Genomic DNA, 20,047 nt, shown 5'->3' on the forward strand with positions numbered 1-20,047 from the left:
AAGAAATGGCAGATTTAGACTCGAGGGGCCAAATGGCCAAATTCTGACTGTATGCCTTACGGTCTTAAGATAATAAACTTAAGCTGATAACGAACCTGATTCTGATTCAATTTATTGATTTTCCTTGTGTGTAGAGGAGAAAGCTTCAAAACAGGGCATCCCATGGACAAGGATTGGAAGACCACTAGAAACCAGGATGTCCAAGTTAAATTGGGCAACTGTGAGACCCTGATGTTGCTGTCATTTCAGAGTCACCGGGGGTGTTACAGAAGGGCCATTCAGCCCATCACACCCACACTAACTCACTCGGCCCATACCCTTCAGACTCAGATCAGTGTATTGTCCTGCTCTCTAGGGTGCAACAATTCTACGCCTGAGGAATTACCTATTTTGGAAGCTTGAAATAATGCAGGTAAAGCTTATAAAGACATTGCAAGAATTTGACCTGAGTTAGAGGGAAAGGTTGAATAGGTTAGGACTTTGTTCTCTGAAGAACGATGGGGACTCTTATAGAAGTATATAAAATTATGAGGGGTATAGAGAGAGTGAATGTATACAGGCTTTTTCCCCTCATGTTGTGTGAGGTCAGAAGAGGAGGGCATAGGTTTAGGGTGAAAGGTAAAATGCTACAGAGGAAGCTGAAGTGGGACATCTTCACTCGGAGGGGAGTGAGAGTGTGGAACAAACAGCCAGCAGAAGGGGTGGATGTGGCTACAATTGTAACACTTAAGAGAAGTTTGGATAGGCACATGGATAAGAAGGGTCCGAGCGCAGGTAGGTGACCTCAGCCTGCCTTTGGGCTGTAGTTCTTTATGACTCCCTGGAGTCCAGACCTTACCAGAATGGCCCATTTACCTCACTCTCTTCCAGTTTGGGGTTCTCCGGTCTCCTTCTCAGCCACTCCCCAGGCTTGGAGAGTGTCCACCCAATCTCAGACCCCAGACTTACCAGTTTCTGTGGCAGACCCCGTGAACCAAACCAATCGTGTCCTTGGATTGAGGCAATAAACTGCAGTGTAACAGACGATGTGTAGTGTAAAAAAATGATAGTTACTGAAGTAGAACATTGCACAGACATGTTTTAATGGCATGATTTGAATGCTTTTAAATAGTATAATCAGTGTTTATGTAGCTTTACCACTCCCATCAATGTCCTCAGAGAAAGGAGTATGCCGAGTGATTTTTCAAAACTACCACAATTAGAGGTATTTGTCTTCTTCTACAGCACAAACACATTTTTTTTCGGTTGTCACCTCTTAAGCAGTCATCAAAGAAAATATTTTCTGTTCCCTGATTTTGCCACAAAAGGTTTGCACAGTATTGAGTCATCGGATCTCTGTGGAGGTGGTATTCAGTAAACAGCTGGCCAAACTCCCACCAAGTCCCATTTGCTCCTCACCTCTGCTCTTGCAGGCGTGCCTTCTCTCGGTTGAGGAACGTATTATTAAAGCCTTCCTGTCCCTTAAATCACAAGAAGTTGCAGACTCGGCATCTCATGTCTCAGCCTATGCTTCTCGCTGCCTCAGTAACACAGCCAGCGTAATCAAAGACCCCGTTCAACCCAAACATATCTCTCCTCCCCTGTTCCACTGGGTAGAAGATACAAAAGCCTGAAAGCACATACCCCCAGGGTCAAGGATAGCTTCTATCCCGCTGTTAGAAAACTATGAAGTAGTTCCCTAGTAAGGTAAATTGGACTCTTGATCTCACAATCTACCTCGTTATGATGATGTACCTTGTTGTTTACCTGCACTGCGCTTTCTCTGTAGCCGTTATGCTTTATTCGGTATTGTTATTGTTTCACCTTGTTCTGCTTTAATGCACCATGTGATGATCTGATCTGTATGACAGTATGCACAAAACACTTTTCACTGCATGTGACAATAATAAACCATTTCCAATTCCAATTCTCCAGCCTCAGTTAATCTGATTTCCACTAATCTTGGCTACTTGCTCAATTCTGTCACTGTCTTCAGCTGCCAAGGATGTAAGCAAGGTCTCTCCCCTACTCCATCTCCCTCTATTTCTTTAACAAGCTACCTAAAACCTGCCTCTTTCACCAAGTTTTTAGCAACCGACCCTACTGTGGCTTGGTATTAGATTTTGTCTGATAATAGTCCTGTAGTTGTTTACCATGTTAATAATGCCACAAAAGAGTTACTGCTAGAGTTCAGCTACTAATAACATAACTTTATTTTTTATGACTTTACCTCCTTGTTTCAAGGAAGGTGTTTCAGTTGTGAAAAGGAAATTAAATTTTCTTAATTCCTCTCCTAACCACAGACATTTTGTTTTCTTCTAAGAACATTAGGAGCATTCCTCCTGTGAATACTGACCCATGGAAGATCTGAGCCTTATCCTCTGTTTTCTAATGCTACCTTCGCACAAGGAGTTAGAGTTGGAAACCCAGATGATTTTCTCCACTTAGTGCAAGGGGGGAGGGGGGAGAGGAGAGGAAGAGGAAGAGGGAGAGGGAGAGAGGGAGAGAGGGAGAGAGGGAGAGAGGGAGAGAGGGAGAGAGAGAGAGAGAGAGAGAGAGAGAGAGAGAGAGAGAGAGAGAGAGAGAGAGAGAGAGAGAGAGAGAGAGAGAGAAACATGGAAATCAGCTCAACAGAACAACCAAACTCGGTCTGCGTGGCTTGTGCTGTGGTAAGAAGGAAAGATAATGGACTAATATTCCAGCACACCAACCTGGTGTACCACCAGTACATAGTACGAAAATAAGCCTCTGTTAGTACACATCTACTTGATAACAGCAGCATTGTATCATTTATCTAGACACCAAGAATATACACAATATCTTTGTAAACAGCAATGCAGATTAGTAAAAAGTAGGGATTTCAATGGGTTAAAAAAAGTCACAGGGGAAGTTAATACCATAAAGCTAAAAATAGACTATCAGTTATAAAGTACATATAGTATGTCTGCCTTTATCAATAAATTAGCAACCTAGGAAAATAGGATGGAGCAGTTAACTCCTTAAGCTCGTTTCTTCTTTGGATCAAGGGTTAAATGACACCGCCAATGGACCTTGAATTTCCAAAATTGTTTCTTTGCTTTTTATTCACTGTAACCTTGAGTAATAAGTGAATTATTTTCCAACAAATAAAGATTAACATACCCTTAACAATAGGTAGCAGGATGATACGCTGATGGTTTTGTTTTTGTTTTGTACAGGTAAGTTCCTCTCATAAAATTCACTGCAGCGAGAGCGGGTGGTGAGAGGGATCGCACAGAGTCATGTGGTGATCCGTGCGGCCGCTGCTCTTGTCGTAGAGGTCTTCAGCTCGACCAAGCCTGTGCTGGTCATGGGAGGAAGGTCACAGATCTACGGCGTGTAAGGCGGCGGCTTTTCGTCGGGTGGGAAGTATGCTGGGGAGTAGCGAGGAGGAGTGTTTGGTGGCCACATGTAACTTGAAGCAGACTGTGAAATGGACTGTGAATCATCAGACGGTGTCGAGGCCGAGAATATACTGGGGTGCTGTTACAGAGAAAGGAATCAATCAATATTACTCAATGCAGCCCACTTACTGGATGATGATTTGTTGTTTACATGATAAATAACATCAAATATATAGAAATCATGGATGGGATTTTTCAGTTGCCAAAACATGAACATCTGTTATTATGGTGCCTTTCGTTTATACAGGAATAGAGACATATTAATTGAAAAATACTTAAAGCCATATAACAACAGTCACCCTAACAAAAAACCCAATAGCAAATCTTATGAAGAGAAATCTAGAATGGAGCTATTTGTTGCTACCAAAAGCAATTTCTAATGGAACTGCTCTCAACTTAGAAAGGCAACACCTCATATTCTGGCTGGTTAACTTCTAACCTAAAGGCATGAACATCGATTTCTCTAACTTCCAGTAATTTCTCCCCCTCCCCTTTCTCTCTTTTCCCATTCCTCTCATCTATTCTCTTATCCTCACCTCCCTCTCATGTTCTGCTCCTTCCCTTTCTCTTATGGTCCACTCTCCTCTCCTGTCAAATCCCTTCTTCAGCCCTTTACCTTTTCCACCTATCACCGCCCAGCTTTTTTATTTCACCTACCTTCCCTGCATCTAGCTCCACCTATCACTAGCCAGCTTGTATTACTTCCCAGCACCCCCCCCCACCCCCACCGACCCACCTTATTCTGGCTTCTTCTCCCTTCCTTCCCAGCCCCAATGAGAGGTCTCAGCCCAAAACATCGAGTGTTTATTCCTCTCCGTGGGTGCCTGACCTGCTGAATTCCTCCAGCATTTTGTATGTCTTACTCTCAAATACCAGCATTTGCAGAATCTCTTCTGCCATGAATGTCTCACGGAAGTCTAGCTTATCAGCTCTAAAAAATTATTTTAAAACTCCTATAAATACATCCTAGTTGACATTAAACACCAAACATGATCTATCTGATGCTCCCAGTGCCATATGTCTTAAATAGCCTATGACTACCAAGTCGATAGGCCTTCACTTAGTGGAACTGTTTCTCTGGACAGGAGAAGGGGCAAGGGCCTGAAAACCAGTTGCTTTGGGTATATGGGGCTCATCGGCCATGGTTGGCAGCTCATCTCGAAGGAAAACTCTGATCTCAAGCCTCCGCTGCTTTGCGGCTATACCCACTCATGGGGAAGGCTTCGGGATTAAACCTCGAGGATAAAATCTGGATCTGGTGTCCCTAAGGCAATCCTACGTTGAGTTCAACACAGGCTGACAACTCCTGCAGTGCCGCTGGTGCCAAACTGTGTTGGTCTCTGCCGTTCCTTTGGATTTATCAGCTACGTGGAGAGGGGGAGCCTGCTGCGTGGGCAGTAACTTGCTCTCCATATCATACTGCCCTGGTATGCGTATCATGTAATCAGCGAGGATGCAATATCCATGGTCAACCCCAGCCAACAGAGGGTCTCAGTTCATCACCCATACGCGATTATCTAGTGACCTCACAACTTCCCCTCATGGTCTCCTATTGAATGTATGTTGCAGCCTTTGAAATTCATACCCACACGTAGCAATACAGTTTCAGGAACAGCTTCACCCCCTCTGCCATCAGACTTCTGAACAGTCTATGAACCCAGATGAATGTGAGGTGTTGCACCTCGGTAGGGCAAATGCAAAACACAGTGCAGTGTTAAGGGCAGTGTTGCTGAGCAGAGAGATCCCATGATCAAAATTATTAGCTCCTTGAAGGTGGCTACACAGGTTGACAAGGTGGTTAAGAAGGCTTATGGAATGCTTGCTTATGTTAGTCAAGGCACTGAGTTCAAAAGTCAGGAGGTTATGTTGCAACTTTATAAAACTCTGGTTAGACCACGTTTACAGTATTGCATACAGTTCTGGTTACCCCACTATAGGAAGGACGTTGAGGCTTTGGAGAGGATGCAGAAGAGGTTTTCCAGCATGCTGCCTGGTTTAGAGGGCATGATCTTTCACGAGAGGCTGGACAAACTTGGGTTGTTTTCTCTGGAGCGTCGGAAACTGAGGGGAGATCTGATAGCGGTTTACAAGATTATAGGAGGCATAGATAGAGTGGACAGAGAGTATCTGTTTCCCAGGGTGGAAATGCTTAATACCAGAGGGCACGCATTGAAGGTGAGAGTGGGTGGGTTCAAGGGGGGTATGAGGGTTAAGTTTTTTACTCAGAGAGTGGTGGATGCCTAGAATGCACTGTCTGGTTTGGTGGTAGAGGCAAATACATTAGAGGCTTTTAAGAGGTGTTTGGATAGGCACATGGATGTAAGGAAGGTGCTGCTAAGTTAACAGATTTCACGTCACATGCCGGTGATAATAAACCTGATTCTGATTCTGAGGGATATGGAATGGTACAGGTAGGAGGGATTAGTGTTTGGGTGTATTCAGCTTGCTTTGTAGCTGAATGGCCCATTCCTGTACTGTACTCTCCTATGTTCTACTACCTCACGATTCCTCGTTTGCACTGTTAATTAATTTTTAATGTAACTTATAATAGTTATTTTTTATGCTGGCAATGCACAGCTCCCACAAAACAACACATTTCACAACTAATGTCAGTGATAGTAAGCCTGATTTTGATTCTAATTCAGCTGCACTTTTAGCTGTTCTTGTGGCTCAGACATCCCTCTACTCACTTTGCAAATTACCACAATTAGAATAGCAAGTACAGTGGATTCCAGTTAATTGGGTCATTGGTTAATCAGGGCAGTCACTTATTTTGAACAACTCTTAAAAAACAATAACTCATTGAGAAAAGCCGGGACTCCCTTCATTTATTTGGGACACTATTCGACTTAACTGAGACAGAAGACTGTTGCTGAACAGCTTCTAAATAGGGTCTGTGCTTGCACCTGTGTGACCTTCGGACACTACACCAAGCTTAGAGCGAACAGTTTTTAAATAGCGTTAGTTGCGTGCGTTTGTGTTCAAAATGCTGTGATTTTGGTCACTGATAGCTGACAAGAAATAAGCAGTAAGACAATTCGGAACTGTTTTGCTCACTGTGGTTTCAAGCATTCAGGCTGGAGATACCAGAGACAGCCAGGAGTGAAAATGAAACTATTTCACTACTTCAACAAGTTAGGACCTATGAAGAATTTGAAGGTGTCGACAACCAGCTTAAATGTTACAATGAAAATGAAGACTTGGAGGATGCAATTGTTGAAAGCATTGTATGAATGCCTCAAAGGTCATTGTACTGTAGCACTTACATCCTCTGTGATGAAGTGTTTTGAGAGGCTGGTGATGAAACACATCACCTCCTGCCTGAGAAATAACTTGGATCCACTCCAATTTGCCTACCAGTACAGCAGGTCCACAGCAGATACCACTTCAGTGGCTCTTCACTCAACCTTGGAACATCTGGACAGCAAAGATGCGTACATCAGGATGCTCTTTATCAACTACAGCTCTGCATTCAGTACCATCATCCCCTCAAAACTTATCATAAGCTTCAAGTCCTAAGCCTCTATACTTCCTTGTGCACCTGGATCCTCAATTTCATCACTTGCAGACCCCAATCAATTTGGATTGGCAACAATCTCCATCAACACAGGTGCAGCATAAGGCTGTGGTGCTTCGGTCCCTGCTCCACTCACTTACAACTGCGTGGCTAACCACAGCTCCAAAGCTATATTTAATTTTGCTGACGACACCATTGTCGTTGGCCAAATCACATGTGGTGATGAATCAGCATATAGGAGGGAGACTGAAAATCTGGCCGGGTGGTGTCACAACAACAACCTCTTACTCAATGTCAGCAAGATCAAGGAGCTGATTATTAACTTCAGGAGGTGGAAACCTGAGGTCCATGAGCCTGTACTCATCAGGGGATCAGAAGTGGAGAGGGACAGCAACTTTAAATTCCTCAGTATTGTACTTTCAGAAGATCTGCGCCTGGCCTAGTGCGTAACCGCAATTACGAAGAAAGCATGGCAGCTCCTCTACTTTCTTAGGAGTTTGCGAAGCTTCAGCATGACTTCTAAAACTTAGACAAACTTTGATAGATGAGTGGCGGAGAGTATACTGACTGGTTGCATCACAGTCTGGTATGAAAACACCAATGCCCCTTGAATGCAAAATCCTACAAAAAGCAGAGGATATGACTCAGTCTATTATGGGTAAAGCCCTTCCCACCACTGAGCATATCTAGACGGCTTGCTATCGCAGGGAAGCAGCATCCATCATCAGGAACCCCCACCATACAGGTCATGCTCTCTTCTCGCTGCTGCCATCTGGAAGAAGGTATAGGAACCTCAGAACTCACACCACCAGGTTCAGGAACAGTTATTACCCCTCAACCATCAGGCTCTTGACCAGTGGCGATAAAGTCACTCAAATTCCTTTTGAGTGGAATTATCCCCACTGGCTCTTCATCTCATGTTTTTGATATTTATTGCTTATTTTTTTGTTGTTATTATTTCTTTTTTCCTTTTGTATTTGCACAGTTTGTTGTCTTTTGCACATTGGTTGTTTGTCCTGTCGGGTGTGGCCTTTCATTAATTCTCTTATGATTCTTGGACCTACAGAGTATGCCTGCAAGAAAACAAATCTCAGGGTTGTATATGGTGATGTAAATGTACTTTGATAATAATTTTACTTTAAACTTTGAAGGCAGTCCAGTATCCATTATTATACACCAGGTGTCTGCGCAGATTTTGTTCATTTAGAGTCAATCAGAAGAGCACGGTAGCGCATACTGGATGAATTCCAATGTCAATTGGAGGTTGGTTCTCCATCGTATCCAACAGTACCGGTAAAGCCTATGCAGGAGAGTTTTTAAAGGGGAAAGATGTTGCATTGAGGTCATACTATTCCCTTGACCTTGGAAGTCTAGGTCCAGTGTTACAAGCAGTCATCGAATTCTGGGGTCTTCCTTGGTTGTGATAGACGACCTTGAGTTCTTCTGTGCCTTGCCATGTACTTCACCCTCCATGAAGCGTTGCAGAACCACCTTCCTGGTTGTTGGATCTCACTGTTGGTCTTCCCCACACAGTCCTCCAGAACTGGCTTCACATGCTATGACAGGCATGACCCGAATTCACCGGGGTATAAGGCCCGCCCTCACCTGGTTTAGTCCATCTGTGGAAGCAGAGTCCCGTGGTGTGCAGTTGTTTGCATGCAAACTTGGAGCCACAGGTGAGAGCTGAATTGATAACTTTTAGGAACTAATACACAGTTTAATAGCACTGTAGTAACACTGGTGTTGTTCTAATTTGTTCTGTATTTCATTTAAATACATAACTTGTACGCATTTAATGGGAGTTTGTCTTTTTGTACCTTTTTAACTATTTCCATAAAACTTCAGCTAATTGGGACAGCTGCTTCATTGTGCCAAAATGTACTGGTCCCGATGTGTCCTAATTAACCAGAATTCACCGTATATATTACTTTTTCAGAATTCGGTCGGTCTTGTCCGCAATTTAGAGAGGGGTTCAGCACCCACTTTTCTTTAGAACTCTTTCTCTACATCCTTCTAGTCATCCATTCGTCACATCCAGCACAAACTGTCCCTTTCAGTAAGGTTGTGTTATGTTGATAATAAAGGAGGTCAGGACACTGGGAATATTCCCTGCTGCAGGTTGAAGTTGCATAGTGATCTTTTATGTCCACTTGGAGTGCAGGTAAGACCTCATTTTCACTGACCATGCACCTCTAGTGGTACACTGGTGCTCTAGCACGTTTATTGCTCAGGGCCAGGGTCAGCATCCACTTACAAACAATCTGCAGACGCTGGAAATCCGAGCAACACACACAATGTGCTGGAGGAACTCAGCAGGCCAGGCACCGTCTAGGAAAAGGGTAGAGTCGAAGTTTTGGGTCAAAACCCTGGTTCGGCCAACATCCAGCGTAGCCCAGGATCTTATTTGCCCTGTTGTAGCAGTCTGTACTGCTCTGGTCTTACTGCTATCGGGCAGCAGAAATCAGCAGAGTAGCAAAGAATACACAGAGCTGCCACCACAGTAACAAACGCACTCAGTGGCCACTTTATTAGGTACACTTGCTTGTTAATGCAAATATCTAATCAGCCAATTATGTGGCAATAATCAATGCATAAAGGCATGCAGGCATGGTCAAGAGGTTCAGTTATTGTCTGGACTAAACATCGGAATGAGGAAGAAGTGCGATCTAATTGATTTTGACCGTGGAATAATTGTTGGTGCCAGATGGGGTGGCTTGAGTATCTCAGAAACTGCTGATCTGGGATTTTCAAGCACAGCAGTCTCTAGAGTTTACAGTGAATGACGCGAGAAACAAAAGAAACACCCAGTGAGCAGCAGTTCCGTGGGCGAAATCGCCTTGTTAACAAGAGAGGTCAGAGGAGAAAGGCCAGACTGGTTCAAACTGACAGGAAGGTGACAGTAACTCAGATAACCACGTGTTACAACAGTGGTGTACAGAAGAGCATCTCTGAATGCACAACACGTCGAACCTTGAAGTGGATGGGCTACTGCAGCAGTAGATCACACTGGGTTCCGCTCTGGTACCTAATAAAGTGGCCGCTGAGTGTAGCGTTCACCGGTGATGTTGATAAAACAGTCTTATTATCTAAGTACCTGTATATCGTATGGGCTGTAAGGTGGTAGATGCGGTGGCCCAGGGTAGAAGTTTGTGTAGGCCAGCATCTGTTGTCCAGGATCGCACATTATGGGTGGAGGCGGAGGTTCGGGAGCGTAGGTAATACGAGAAGCAGTCGGTGTCTGCTGGAGTAACAGTAGAAGGAGAAGGGGCATAAACACTTGAGCCAACACTTGGTCAAGCTCACACTTTTAATCCCTCTCAATGACTGCAAACAACCTCAGTTAAAAAAATCCCCAAACTGACGTTGAGGCAACAGTCTAGTGCATTTGAAAACAAAATTAAAAGCATTAGAAAAAATTAAAAACATCCTGAATACTTCAGTTTTGAAACTTGGCTGAAAGAAAGGCATTGCATCTGGAACCAGAAAATCCAAAGAAAAGTGGAGCCGCTGGAGATCTCAAAACAAAAGAAATGGAAATTGCTGGAGAGACGTAGTAGGTCAGGCAGCATCTGTGGAGAGAGAATTAACATTTTAAGTAAAAATTAAACCTTTGTTCAGTTCAGATCAGCTGTGCATTTTCAGCATTTTCTGTTGCTACATCTGGGAGCCTAATTAACTGTTCACCAGAGATGGACAGAATGCTGGAAGCATCCACTAAATTTGGGGCATGGTAGTGACAGAAATCACTTTACTTGGTAATAAGAAGTACAGATTTGCATTTGTGCTTGTAGTTTCAAACTACTTATACAAAAATAAATCCCCTTCTGCTTATCACATAGCTTCTCTGAGGCAATGCCTGTTGAGCTCTTCTGCAAATGTTTCATCCACAGACCATGAAGTTCAGTGAGATCTACATCTACTGATTAAAAACTGGCATCTGGATCATTTTTTCAGTGTTATTGAACTTCTGAATATCTTGACTCCTTATCCTTAATTCACCAAACACAGGACCTTTCTATCTTTCAAAACTCTCAATTAAACCGGCCTTTGGCATTCCAGGAAATATGAGTTCAGCTGACTAGCTTCCCAGAACTCTAATTCACTCAACCGACCAATTCCTACCAGGAATACTAGCTCAACCTTTGCTTGGTGTGACAACTGCTCTGCCCATGACCACAAGAAACTGCAGAGAGTTGTGGACACAGCTCAGCACATTGCAGGAACTAGTCTCCCCCCTAGAGACTCTGTCTATACTTCTCACTGCCTCGATAAAGCACCCAGCATATTCAAAAACCCCACCCACCCCAGACATCCCCACCCCATCAGTGAGAAGATACAAACGCCTGAAAGCACGTACCACCAGGCTCAAGGAAAGCTGCAATCCCACTGTTATCTTTAACGGACCTGCTGTACGATGAGATGGACTCTTGACCTCAAAATCTACCTCATTATGATCTTCCACTTTATCGTTTACCTGCTCTGCAACTTTTGTGTATTTTTACATTTCATTCTGCACTGTTATTGTTTTACTTTATTCTAGCTCAATGCACTGTGTAATGATCTGATTTGTATGAACAGTATGCAAGACAAGCTTCTCATTGTATCTTGGTACGTGCTTATCTGAGAGTGCTGTTCTTGGACGACTGTTCAGCATTCAACACCATTATTCCATCCAGGCTCAACAGGAAGCTCAGAGACCTCGGCCTGGACCCTGCTTTGTGCAGCTGGATTCTGGACTTCCTGTCAGATCACCGGCAGGTGGTAAGTGTGGGCTCCCTCACCTCCACCCCTCTGACTCTCAATACAGGAGCCTCTCAGGGCTCTGTACTAAGTCCCCTCCTTTACTCCCTGTATACCTATGACTGTGTCGCCACCCACAGCTCCAATCTGCTAATTAAATTTGCCCACGACACTACATTGATTGGCCGAATCTCAAATGATAACGAGGTGGCCTACAAGGAAGAAATCATCTCTCTGACACGGCGGTGTCAAGAAAACAACCTCTCCCTCAATGTCACAAAAACAAAGGAGCTGATTGTGGGTTACAGGAAGAATGGAGATGGGCTAACCCCTATTGACATCAATGGATCTGGGGTTGAGAGGGTAAACAGCTTTAAGTTCCTGGGCATCTACATCACCGAGGACCTCACGTGATCTGCACACACCATCTGTGTGGTGAAAAAGGCACAACAGCGCCTCTTTCACCTCAGATGGTTGAGGAAGTTTGGTATGGGCCCCCAAATCCTAAGAACTTTCTACAGAAGCATAATTAAGAGCATCCTGACTGGCTGCATCACTGCCTGATATGGAAATTGTACCTCCCTTAATCGCAAGATTCTACAGAGAGTGGTGCGGACAGCCCAGTGCATTTTGTAGTTGTGAACTTCCCATGATTCAGGACATTTACAAAGACAGGTGTGTAAAAAGGGCCCGTAGGATCATCGGGGACCCGAGTCACCCCAACCACAATCTATTCCAGCTGCTACCGTCCGGGAAATGGTACCACAGCATAAAAGCCAGGACCAACAGGCTCCAGGACAGCTTCTTCCACCAGGCCATCAGACTGATTAACTCACTGATGATTAGAGTGTATTTCTATGTTACATTGACTGTTCTATTTATTACAAATTACTATGGTTGCACATTTAGACAGAGACATAACGTAAAGATTTTTACTCCTCATGTATGTGAAGGATGTAAGAAATAAAGTCAATTCAGTTCAATTCAATAATAAACCATCTCATTATTCTGCGTGTGCTCACCCACTCATTCTCAGTTCAGTAACAGCTCACTTTAAGAGTAGCCTATTTTCTTTTCAAATTCCTCATGGTCTCACCCCTCCACTATTTCTGTAACACTCTCCAGTCTCCATAGCTTTCCAATTTATCTGGATTCCTCTACCTTTACATCTGCGAAATATGATATTCTACCACTACCGATTGTGTCAAACGCCTCCTCTCCAGTCTACTGTTTCCTTCATTATAACATTTCTTAAACCCTCCTCGATTGACCTTTGGTTGTCTGTTACCATTGTTCAGCAGTAAACAGGGGTGTTTGGTAGTGTGGCGGTTAGCGGAACACTATTACAGAGCCAGTGACCCGGGTTCCGTTCTGCTGCTTTCTATAAGGAGTTTCTATGTTCTCCCCCATGATGGCCTGGGTTTCCTCCAGGTGCTCCAGTTTCCTCCCTCATTCCAAAGATGTACGGGTTAGGAGGTTCATTGGTCACATGGACGCAATGGCTTGTTGGGCCAGAAGGACCTGTTACTGTGCTGTATCTCAAAAAAAGTATAGCCTGCTTGATTGGAGTTTAATCCTCCGCTGTAAACAGTCACTCCCTTCACCACCAGTGCACCACCACTGCCATATGGACCCATCTACAAAAAATCACTGCTCACCAACAGTTCTCTGACAACACCTCCAAACCTGCAACCTCTAGCCCCAAGATGGAGCACAAGGTAATTCCAGCTCCTCTTCGGTCTACACCACAAACATTGCTAGTCGATGGAACTAGCCAGAATAATAGTGTGGACTAGATGGGCTGAAGGGCCTCGTTCTGTGCTGTCACCCTCTATAACTATGAATAAAAAGAAAGGAGCAATAAATGCTACTCTTGTCCAGATGCCGCAAATGAGTAATGAAAAGGAAATTTGTTTGACACAGCTTTGATAAAACTTAATTATGTAAATGATGGTAATATAAATGATGCATTATTTTTGCCATGGTTATTTAGTTACTGAAGATCAGGACTGTGGCTGCTTTCTACATGTTACAACCCATTTCACATTGAAATCACTTGCTCCACAGCAAAGAGTTCTCTCTGTTCCTAAGGAATTTTAATATTCAAGCAGAAACACAGCAAAAATAAAAGTAAATTGGAAAGGGGCTAATGGTTTTGGCAAAACCAACCCTTGGAAGATGCAGCCATGTGAAATTGCATTTTAAGTTCTTCATTTTGAATAAAATCAAAGTGACCAGAAAAACAAATCTTCAGACTGCAAACCCGACACATTTTCAAACTTGTCAATACTATTACTGACTAAACCCCTGGAAGGTCCTCATTCCTCCCCACCCCCAGGTCAAGAAACTTGAAGCACTAGTAACAGGGACAATTTTTGCACAAATTATTCATGTTCAAAACTTTAATTCTGCGTAGTACTCAAAGCATCAAAAATGTGGTAATGACTTTCTCCATGTAATGACGAGCATGTATGGAGCCATTTTGTTACAGATTCTTCAATCAGGCCATATGTATTTCAGAATTTTAAGTGGCACATGTCAAGTATATTCCTTCATTAGATTTTATCTTCTTCTTTCCATTAACATCTCAGCCAAATAAGGAAATGGCTTTATAAAAGCTGTGCATCTTGAAAGAAACAAAATAAAAGATAAAGAGATTAGCTGTTCTTGTCAGATGTATACACAATGAAATGCATCATTGTGTGTCAAATCAAATCAGCGAGGATCATGCAGGGGACAACCCAATTCTGGTAGAAATGTAGCACGCCCACAATGCACTAACCCTAGTCCTGTGTCTGGATTAAACCAGAGCACCCAGAGGAAACCAACACGGTCATGGGGAGAACATATGAACTCCTTACAGACAGTGTCAGGAATGGAACCCCAAGTGGTGATAACTGACACTTTGATGACACAAAGGTTGGGGGTGTTGTGGATAGTATGGAGTGCTGTCAGGGGTTACAGCGGGACATCCATAGAATGCAAAACTGGGCTGAGAGGTGACAGATGGAGTTCAACCCAGATAAGTGTGAAGTGGTTCATTTTGGCAGGTCAAATATGATGGCAGAATATAGTATTAATGGTAAGACTCTTGGCAGTGTGGAGGATCAGAGGGATCTTGGGGTCTGAGTCCATAGGACACTCAAAGCTGCTGTGCAGGTTGACTCTGTGGTTAAGAAGGCATACGTATGGTGTATTGACCTTCATCAATCGTGGGATTGAATTTAAGAGCTGAGAGGTAATATTACAGCTCTATAGGACCCCCAGTCAGACCCCACTTGGAGTACTGTGCTCAGTTCTGGTCACCTCACTACAGGAAGGAAGTGGAAACTATAGAAAGGGTGCAGAGGAGATTTACAAGGATGTTGCCTGGATTTGGGGGAGCATGCCATGAGAGTAGGCTGAGAGAACTTGGCCTTTTCTCCTTGGAGCGACGGAGGATGAGAAGTGACCTGATAGAGGTATATAAGATGATGAGAGGCATTGATCGTGTGGATAGTCAGAGGCTTTCTTCTCAGGGCTGAAATGACTAACATGAGAGGGCACAGTTTTAAGGTGCTTGGAAGCAGGCACAGAGGAGATGTCGGGGTAAGTTTTTTTACTCAGAGAGTGGTGAGTGTGTGGAATGGGCTGCCAGCGACAGTGGTGGAGGTGGATACAATAGGGTCTTTTAAGAGATTCTTGGATAGGTACATGAAACTTAGAAAAATGGAGGGCTATGGGTAACCCTAGGTAATTTTTAAAGTAAATACATGTTTGGCACAGCTTTGTGGGCTGAAGGGCCTGTATTGTGCTGTAGGTTTTCTATGTTTCTATGTTCTATGTAAATAGAGCAGAAAATTAGTGGGAAGTTAGAGAATTGGGAAGCTTTTAAAAACCAACAGAAGGCAACTAAAAAGCCATAAGGAAAGAAAAGATAAAATATGAAGGTAAGTTAGCCAATAATATCAGAAGATATCATTTTTTTCAGATATATAAAGAGTAAAAGAGAGGTGAGAGTGGATATTGGACCTCTGGAAAATGATGCTGGAGAGGGAGTAATGGGGAACAAATAAACGGTGGGCAAACTTAAGAATTTTACGTCATTCTTCACTGTTGAAGACTCTGGCAGTAAGTCAGAAATTCAAGGGTCGAGGGCAGAAGTAAGTCCAGTTGCTAAAACTAGATAGACGGTATTGGGAAGCTAAAATGTCTGAAGGTAGGTAAGGCACCTGGAACAGATGGAGTATACCCCAGGGTTCTGAAAGAAGAAGCTGAAGAGATTGTGGGAGCTTTAGCAATGATCTTTCAAAAATCATGAAAATGCAAATGTCACTCCACTCTTCAAGAAGGGAAGGAGCTTAGGAGGAGACCATGGCACCTAATGGTGACTCCTTTGCTTGCATCTTCGGAAACAACTCTATTTCCATCTTAAATATTCCTGTTTTTCCCTTTCAGGGTTTTTTTGAAGACCCTGACCCGGAGTTACACGTTGACTTGGGTTCTTTGCGGGAATGGGACCCGCTCTCGGGGTTTCACGACCGGCCGTTGTTCAATATGCCAAGTGTGTGGCCTAAGAGCTATGCTTGTCTTCACCGGTCCAGGATCTCATGGCTCTGGAGACAGGCGGACCGAAGGTCGGTGTCTCTGCAGGAATCCGGTGTGTCATGGGAGATGGAAGATCGAAAGCAGCAAGCTGGCTGCTGGCTGTGTGCCCAGAGACCTGAGTTCTTTGGGCACAGAGCTCGGAAAAAGTGACACAACAGACTTTTAACATCGTAAATCAGCGAGTTGTTTGTTATGTCTCCCTTCTCGCTGTGAAACAGAGACACCTCTTTCTCCCTTATTAGAGAGAGAGGGAGAGCCTGTGGTGTGTCAAATACCGGGTGAACAAGTAGTCATTGGGATACTGCAAGTCTGTGTCTTTGCTGATGATTTGCTGCACGCTTGAGTGCTCGGTGGTGGGTGCTGTTGCTTTCTTCAGCCGGTGGGGGGAGGGGAATTGTTGCTTGCTGCCGCTTACGCATGGGAGGGGTGAACTGGGGGGGGGGCTTTCGGGTTCTAACATTTAACTCATTCATTCTTTGGGGGCACTCCTCTGTTATCGTGGATGGTTGTGAGAAAAAAGTATATTGTATACATTTCTCTGACATTAAACTGTACCTTTGAAACCTTTGAAGGTAAGCTAAAATATCTGAAGGTAGGTAAGGCACCTGCAACAGATGGAGTATACCCCAAGGTTCTGAAAGAAGAAGCTGAAGAGATTGTGGGAGCATTAATAATGATCTTTCAAGATTCAAAAAATTGCAAATCTCACTCCACTCTTCAAGAAGGGAAGGAGGCAAAAGAAAGGAAATTTTAGGCTAGTAAGCATGACCTCAGAAGTTGGGAAGATGTTGGAGTTGATGAGTAAGGATGAGGTTTTGGGATACTTGGAGGTACATGATAAAATAGGCCAAGTCAGAATGATTTCCTTAAGCGAAAAGCATGTTAGACAAATCTGTTGGAATTCTTTGAGGCCATAATAAGCAGGATAGACAAAGGATTGTCAGTGGATGTTGTTTCCTTGGATTTTCAGAAGGCCTTTGACAAGGTGCCACACATGAGGCTGTTTAACAAGTTAAGAGCCCATGGGATTACAGGAAAGATTTTAGCATAGATCAATTGGTTGATTGATTGAAGGCAAAGAGTGGGAATAAAGGCAGCCTTTTCTGGTTGGCTGCCAGCATCAAGTGGCAGGAATTGCTTCTTTTGGATGATGGAATTGATGGCCTTGTGGCCAAGTTTGCCAACAATATGAAGTTAATGGAGGGGCAGGTATTGGTGAGGAAGCAGAGATTCTGCAGAGGATTGAGGCAGATTGGGAGAATGGGCAAAGAAGTTACAGATGGAATACAGTGTCGGGAAGTGTATGGTCATCCACTTTGGTAGAAGGAATAAAGCGTAGACTATGTTCGAAATGGGTAGAAAATTTAAAAATCTGATGTGCAAAGGGACTTGGGAGTTATTCTGCAGGATTCTTGAAAGGTTACTCTGTAGGTTGAGTTGGTGGTCAGGAAGGCAAATGCAATGTTAGCATTCATTTTGGGAGGACTAGAATATAGAACATAGAACAATACAGCACAGTACAGGCCCTTCGGCCCACAATATTGTGCCGACCCTTAAACCCTGCCTCCCATATAACCCTCCACCTTAAATTTCTCCATATACCTGTCTGGTAGTCTCTTAAATTTCACTAGTGTATCTGCCTCCACCACTGACTCAGGCAGTGCGTTCCACACACCAACCACTCTCTGAGTAAAAAACCTTCCTCTAATATCCCCCTTGAACTTCCCTCCCCTTACCTTAAAACCATGTCCTCTTGTATTGAGCAGTGGTGCCCTGGGGAAGAGGCACTGGCTGTCCACTCTATCTATTCCTCTTAATATCTTGTATACCTCTATCATGTCTCCTCTCATCCTCCTTCTCTCCAGAGAGTAAAGCGCTAGCTCCCTTAATCTCTGATCAAAATGCATACTCTCCAAACCAGGCAGCATCCTGGTAAATCTCCTTTGTACCCTTTCCAATGCTTCCACATCCTTCCTATAATGAGGCGACCAGAACTGGACACAGTACTCCAAGTGTGGCCTAACCAGAGTTTTATAGAGCTGCATCATTACCCCGCGACTCTTAAACTCTATCCCTCGACTTATAAAAGCTAACACTTCATAAGCTTTCTTAACTACCCTATCTACCTGTGAGGCAACTTTCAGGGATCTGTGGACATGTACCCCCAGATCCCTCTGCTCCTCCACACTTCCAAGTATCCTGCCATTTACTTTGTACTCTGCCTTGGAGTTTGTCCTTCCAAAGTGTACCATCTCACACTTCTCCGGGTTGAACTCCATCAGCCACTTCTCAGCCCACTTCTGCATCCTATCAATGTCTCTCTGCAATCTTAGACAATCCTCTACACTATCCACAACACCACCAACCTTTGTGTCATCTGCAAACTTGCCAACCCACCCTTCCGCCCCCACTTCCAGGTCGTTAATAAAAATCACGAAAAGTAGAGGTCCCAGAACCGATCCTTGTGGGACACCACTAGTCACAACCCTCCAATCCAAATGTACTCCCTCCACCACGAGCAAGAGCAAGGACGTAATGCTGAGGCTTTATAAGGCATTGGTCAGACCACCCTTGGAGTACCGGTATTGTGAGCAGTTTTGGGCCCTGTATCTGAGAAAAGATGTGCTGCCTTTGGGCAGGGCACAGAGGAGGTTCATAAGAATAATTCCAGGTATGAAAAGGTTAGCACACGAGGAACATTTGATGGCTCTGGGCCTGTACTCACTGGAGTTTAGAAGAATGAAGGGACCTCAGGAAAACCTACTGAGATAGAGAGGATGTTTCCTATAGTGGGGAGTCCAGGGCCAGTGGGCACAGCCTCATAATGGAGACAAGTCCATTTAGAACACAGATGAGGAAGATTTTCTTTAGCCAGAGTGTAGTGAATCTATGGAATTGATTGCCACAGGTGGCTTCACAGGTTTGTATTTTCTTGATTAGTCAAAGCGTCAAAGGTTATGGGGAGATGGCGGGAGAACGGGGTTGAAAGGGGTAATAAATCGGTCGTGATTGAATGGCAGGTCAGACTTCTATCCATGACTAAATTATTTTAAATTGTGCTCCCAGCAGGAGTTTCCAACCCCAGGTCCATGGATCCCTTGCTTAACGGTATCGGTCCTTGGCATAAAAAAGGTTAGGAACCCCTGGCCGAAGGTAATTCCTAAACACGCCTATTCATTGCTGCCATCAAACTAACCCATACAGAGGTGAGAATGAAGGAATAGGTTCTTTTTGTTGCATCTGTGGAGGTAAGAGATTCTCTGACTGTTAAGGCTCGATGAGGGATCAAGTCCATGGTGTGTCAGGGAGGCACTGATGTGGCAATACCAGTGACAACAGCTTTGCAGTAACTCAGTGCATAGGAGAAAAGGACAGGCCATTCTCTCCCTTCAGTTGCTGCTCCTTCAATAAGATCATGGGCTATCTGTACTTCAGCAGTACCCCTAACTAACAAAACTCGCTTGATCACAGATTGAAGGGCTCCTCTAGTATTGACAGGGAGGGGAGAATGGTTGATTTGGGCAGCTCTGGAATATACACAATGCAAATTCAATGTGGGTTTTGTTTCCTCACAGAGTAAATGCTGGTTTAAGCGTCAGTAGGTCTCCTCTCAGTCACCCATAGGAGTTTTCTCAAGAGACTTACAGCTGGGGCTTCATAGCTACAGCCGCCCATGTCCAATTGCCCAATCCTCACCTCCGGCACAGTCCGTGAAGCTCGCACGTTCTCCAAGTCACTGGGTGGATTTCCTTCAGGTGCGCCATTTCCCTCCCACATCCGAAAAATATCTGGGTTGGTCAGT

General features: G+C 44.1%; 1 protein-coding gene across 5 annotated transcripts in view; it reads right to left on the reverse strand.

Annotated features, from left to right (window-relative positions):
* Positions 1-1,061: 1,061 nt before the first annotated feature.
* The window catches only part of tmem255a (transmembrane protein 255A), a 104,850-nt gene continuing 85,864 nt past the window's right edge, over positions 1,062-20,047 (reverse strand). For 4 of the 5 annotated variants that reach the window (XM_073057870.1, XM_073057869.1, XM_073057874.1 and 1 more), the window contains 2 exons: positions 10,013-10,159; positions 1,062-3,480 (listed from right to left, as the gene is read on the reverse strand). In XM_073057870.1, the coding sequence (XP_072913971.1) occupies positions 3,328-3,480; positions 10,013-10,159 (300 nt within the window). In that variant the 3' untranslated portion in view covers positions 1,062-3,327. Of the gene's footprint in view, positions 3,481-10,012; positions 10,160-10,185; positions 10,488-20,047 lie in introns of those variants that run through there. The other variant, XM_073057871.1, reaches the window with a different exon arrangement.

The sequence above is a fragment of the Hemitrygon akajei genome, chromosome 10 (assembly GCF_048418815.1).
Source record: "Hemitrygon akajei chromosome 10, sHemAka1.3, whole genome shotgun sequence".
Taxonomy (NCBI): Eukaryota; Metazoa; Chordata; class Chondrichthyes; order Myliobatiformes; family Dasyatidae; genus Hemitrygon; species Hemitrygon akajei.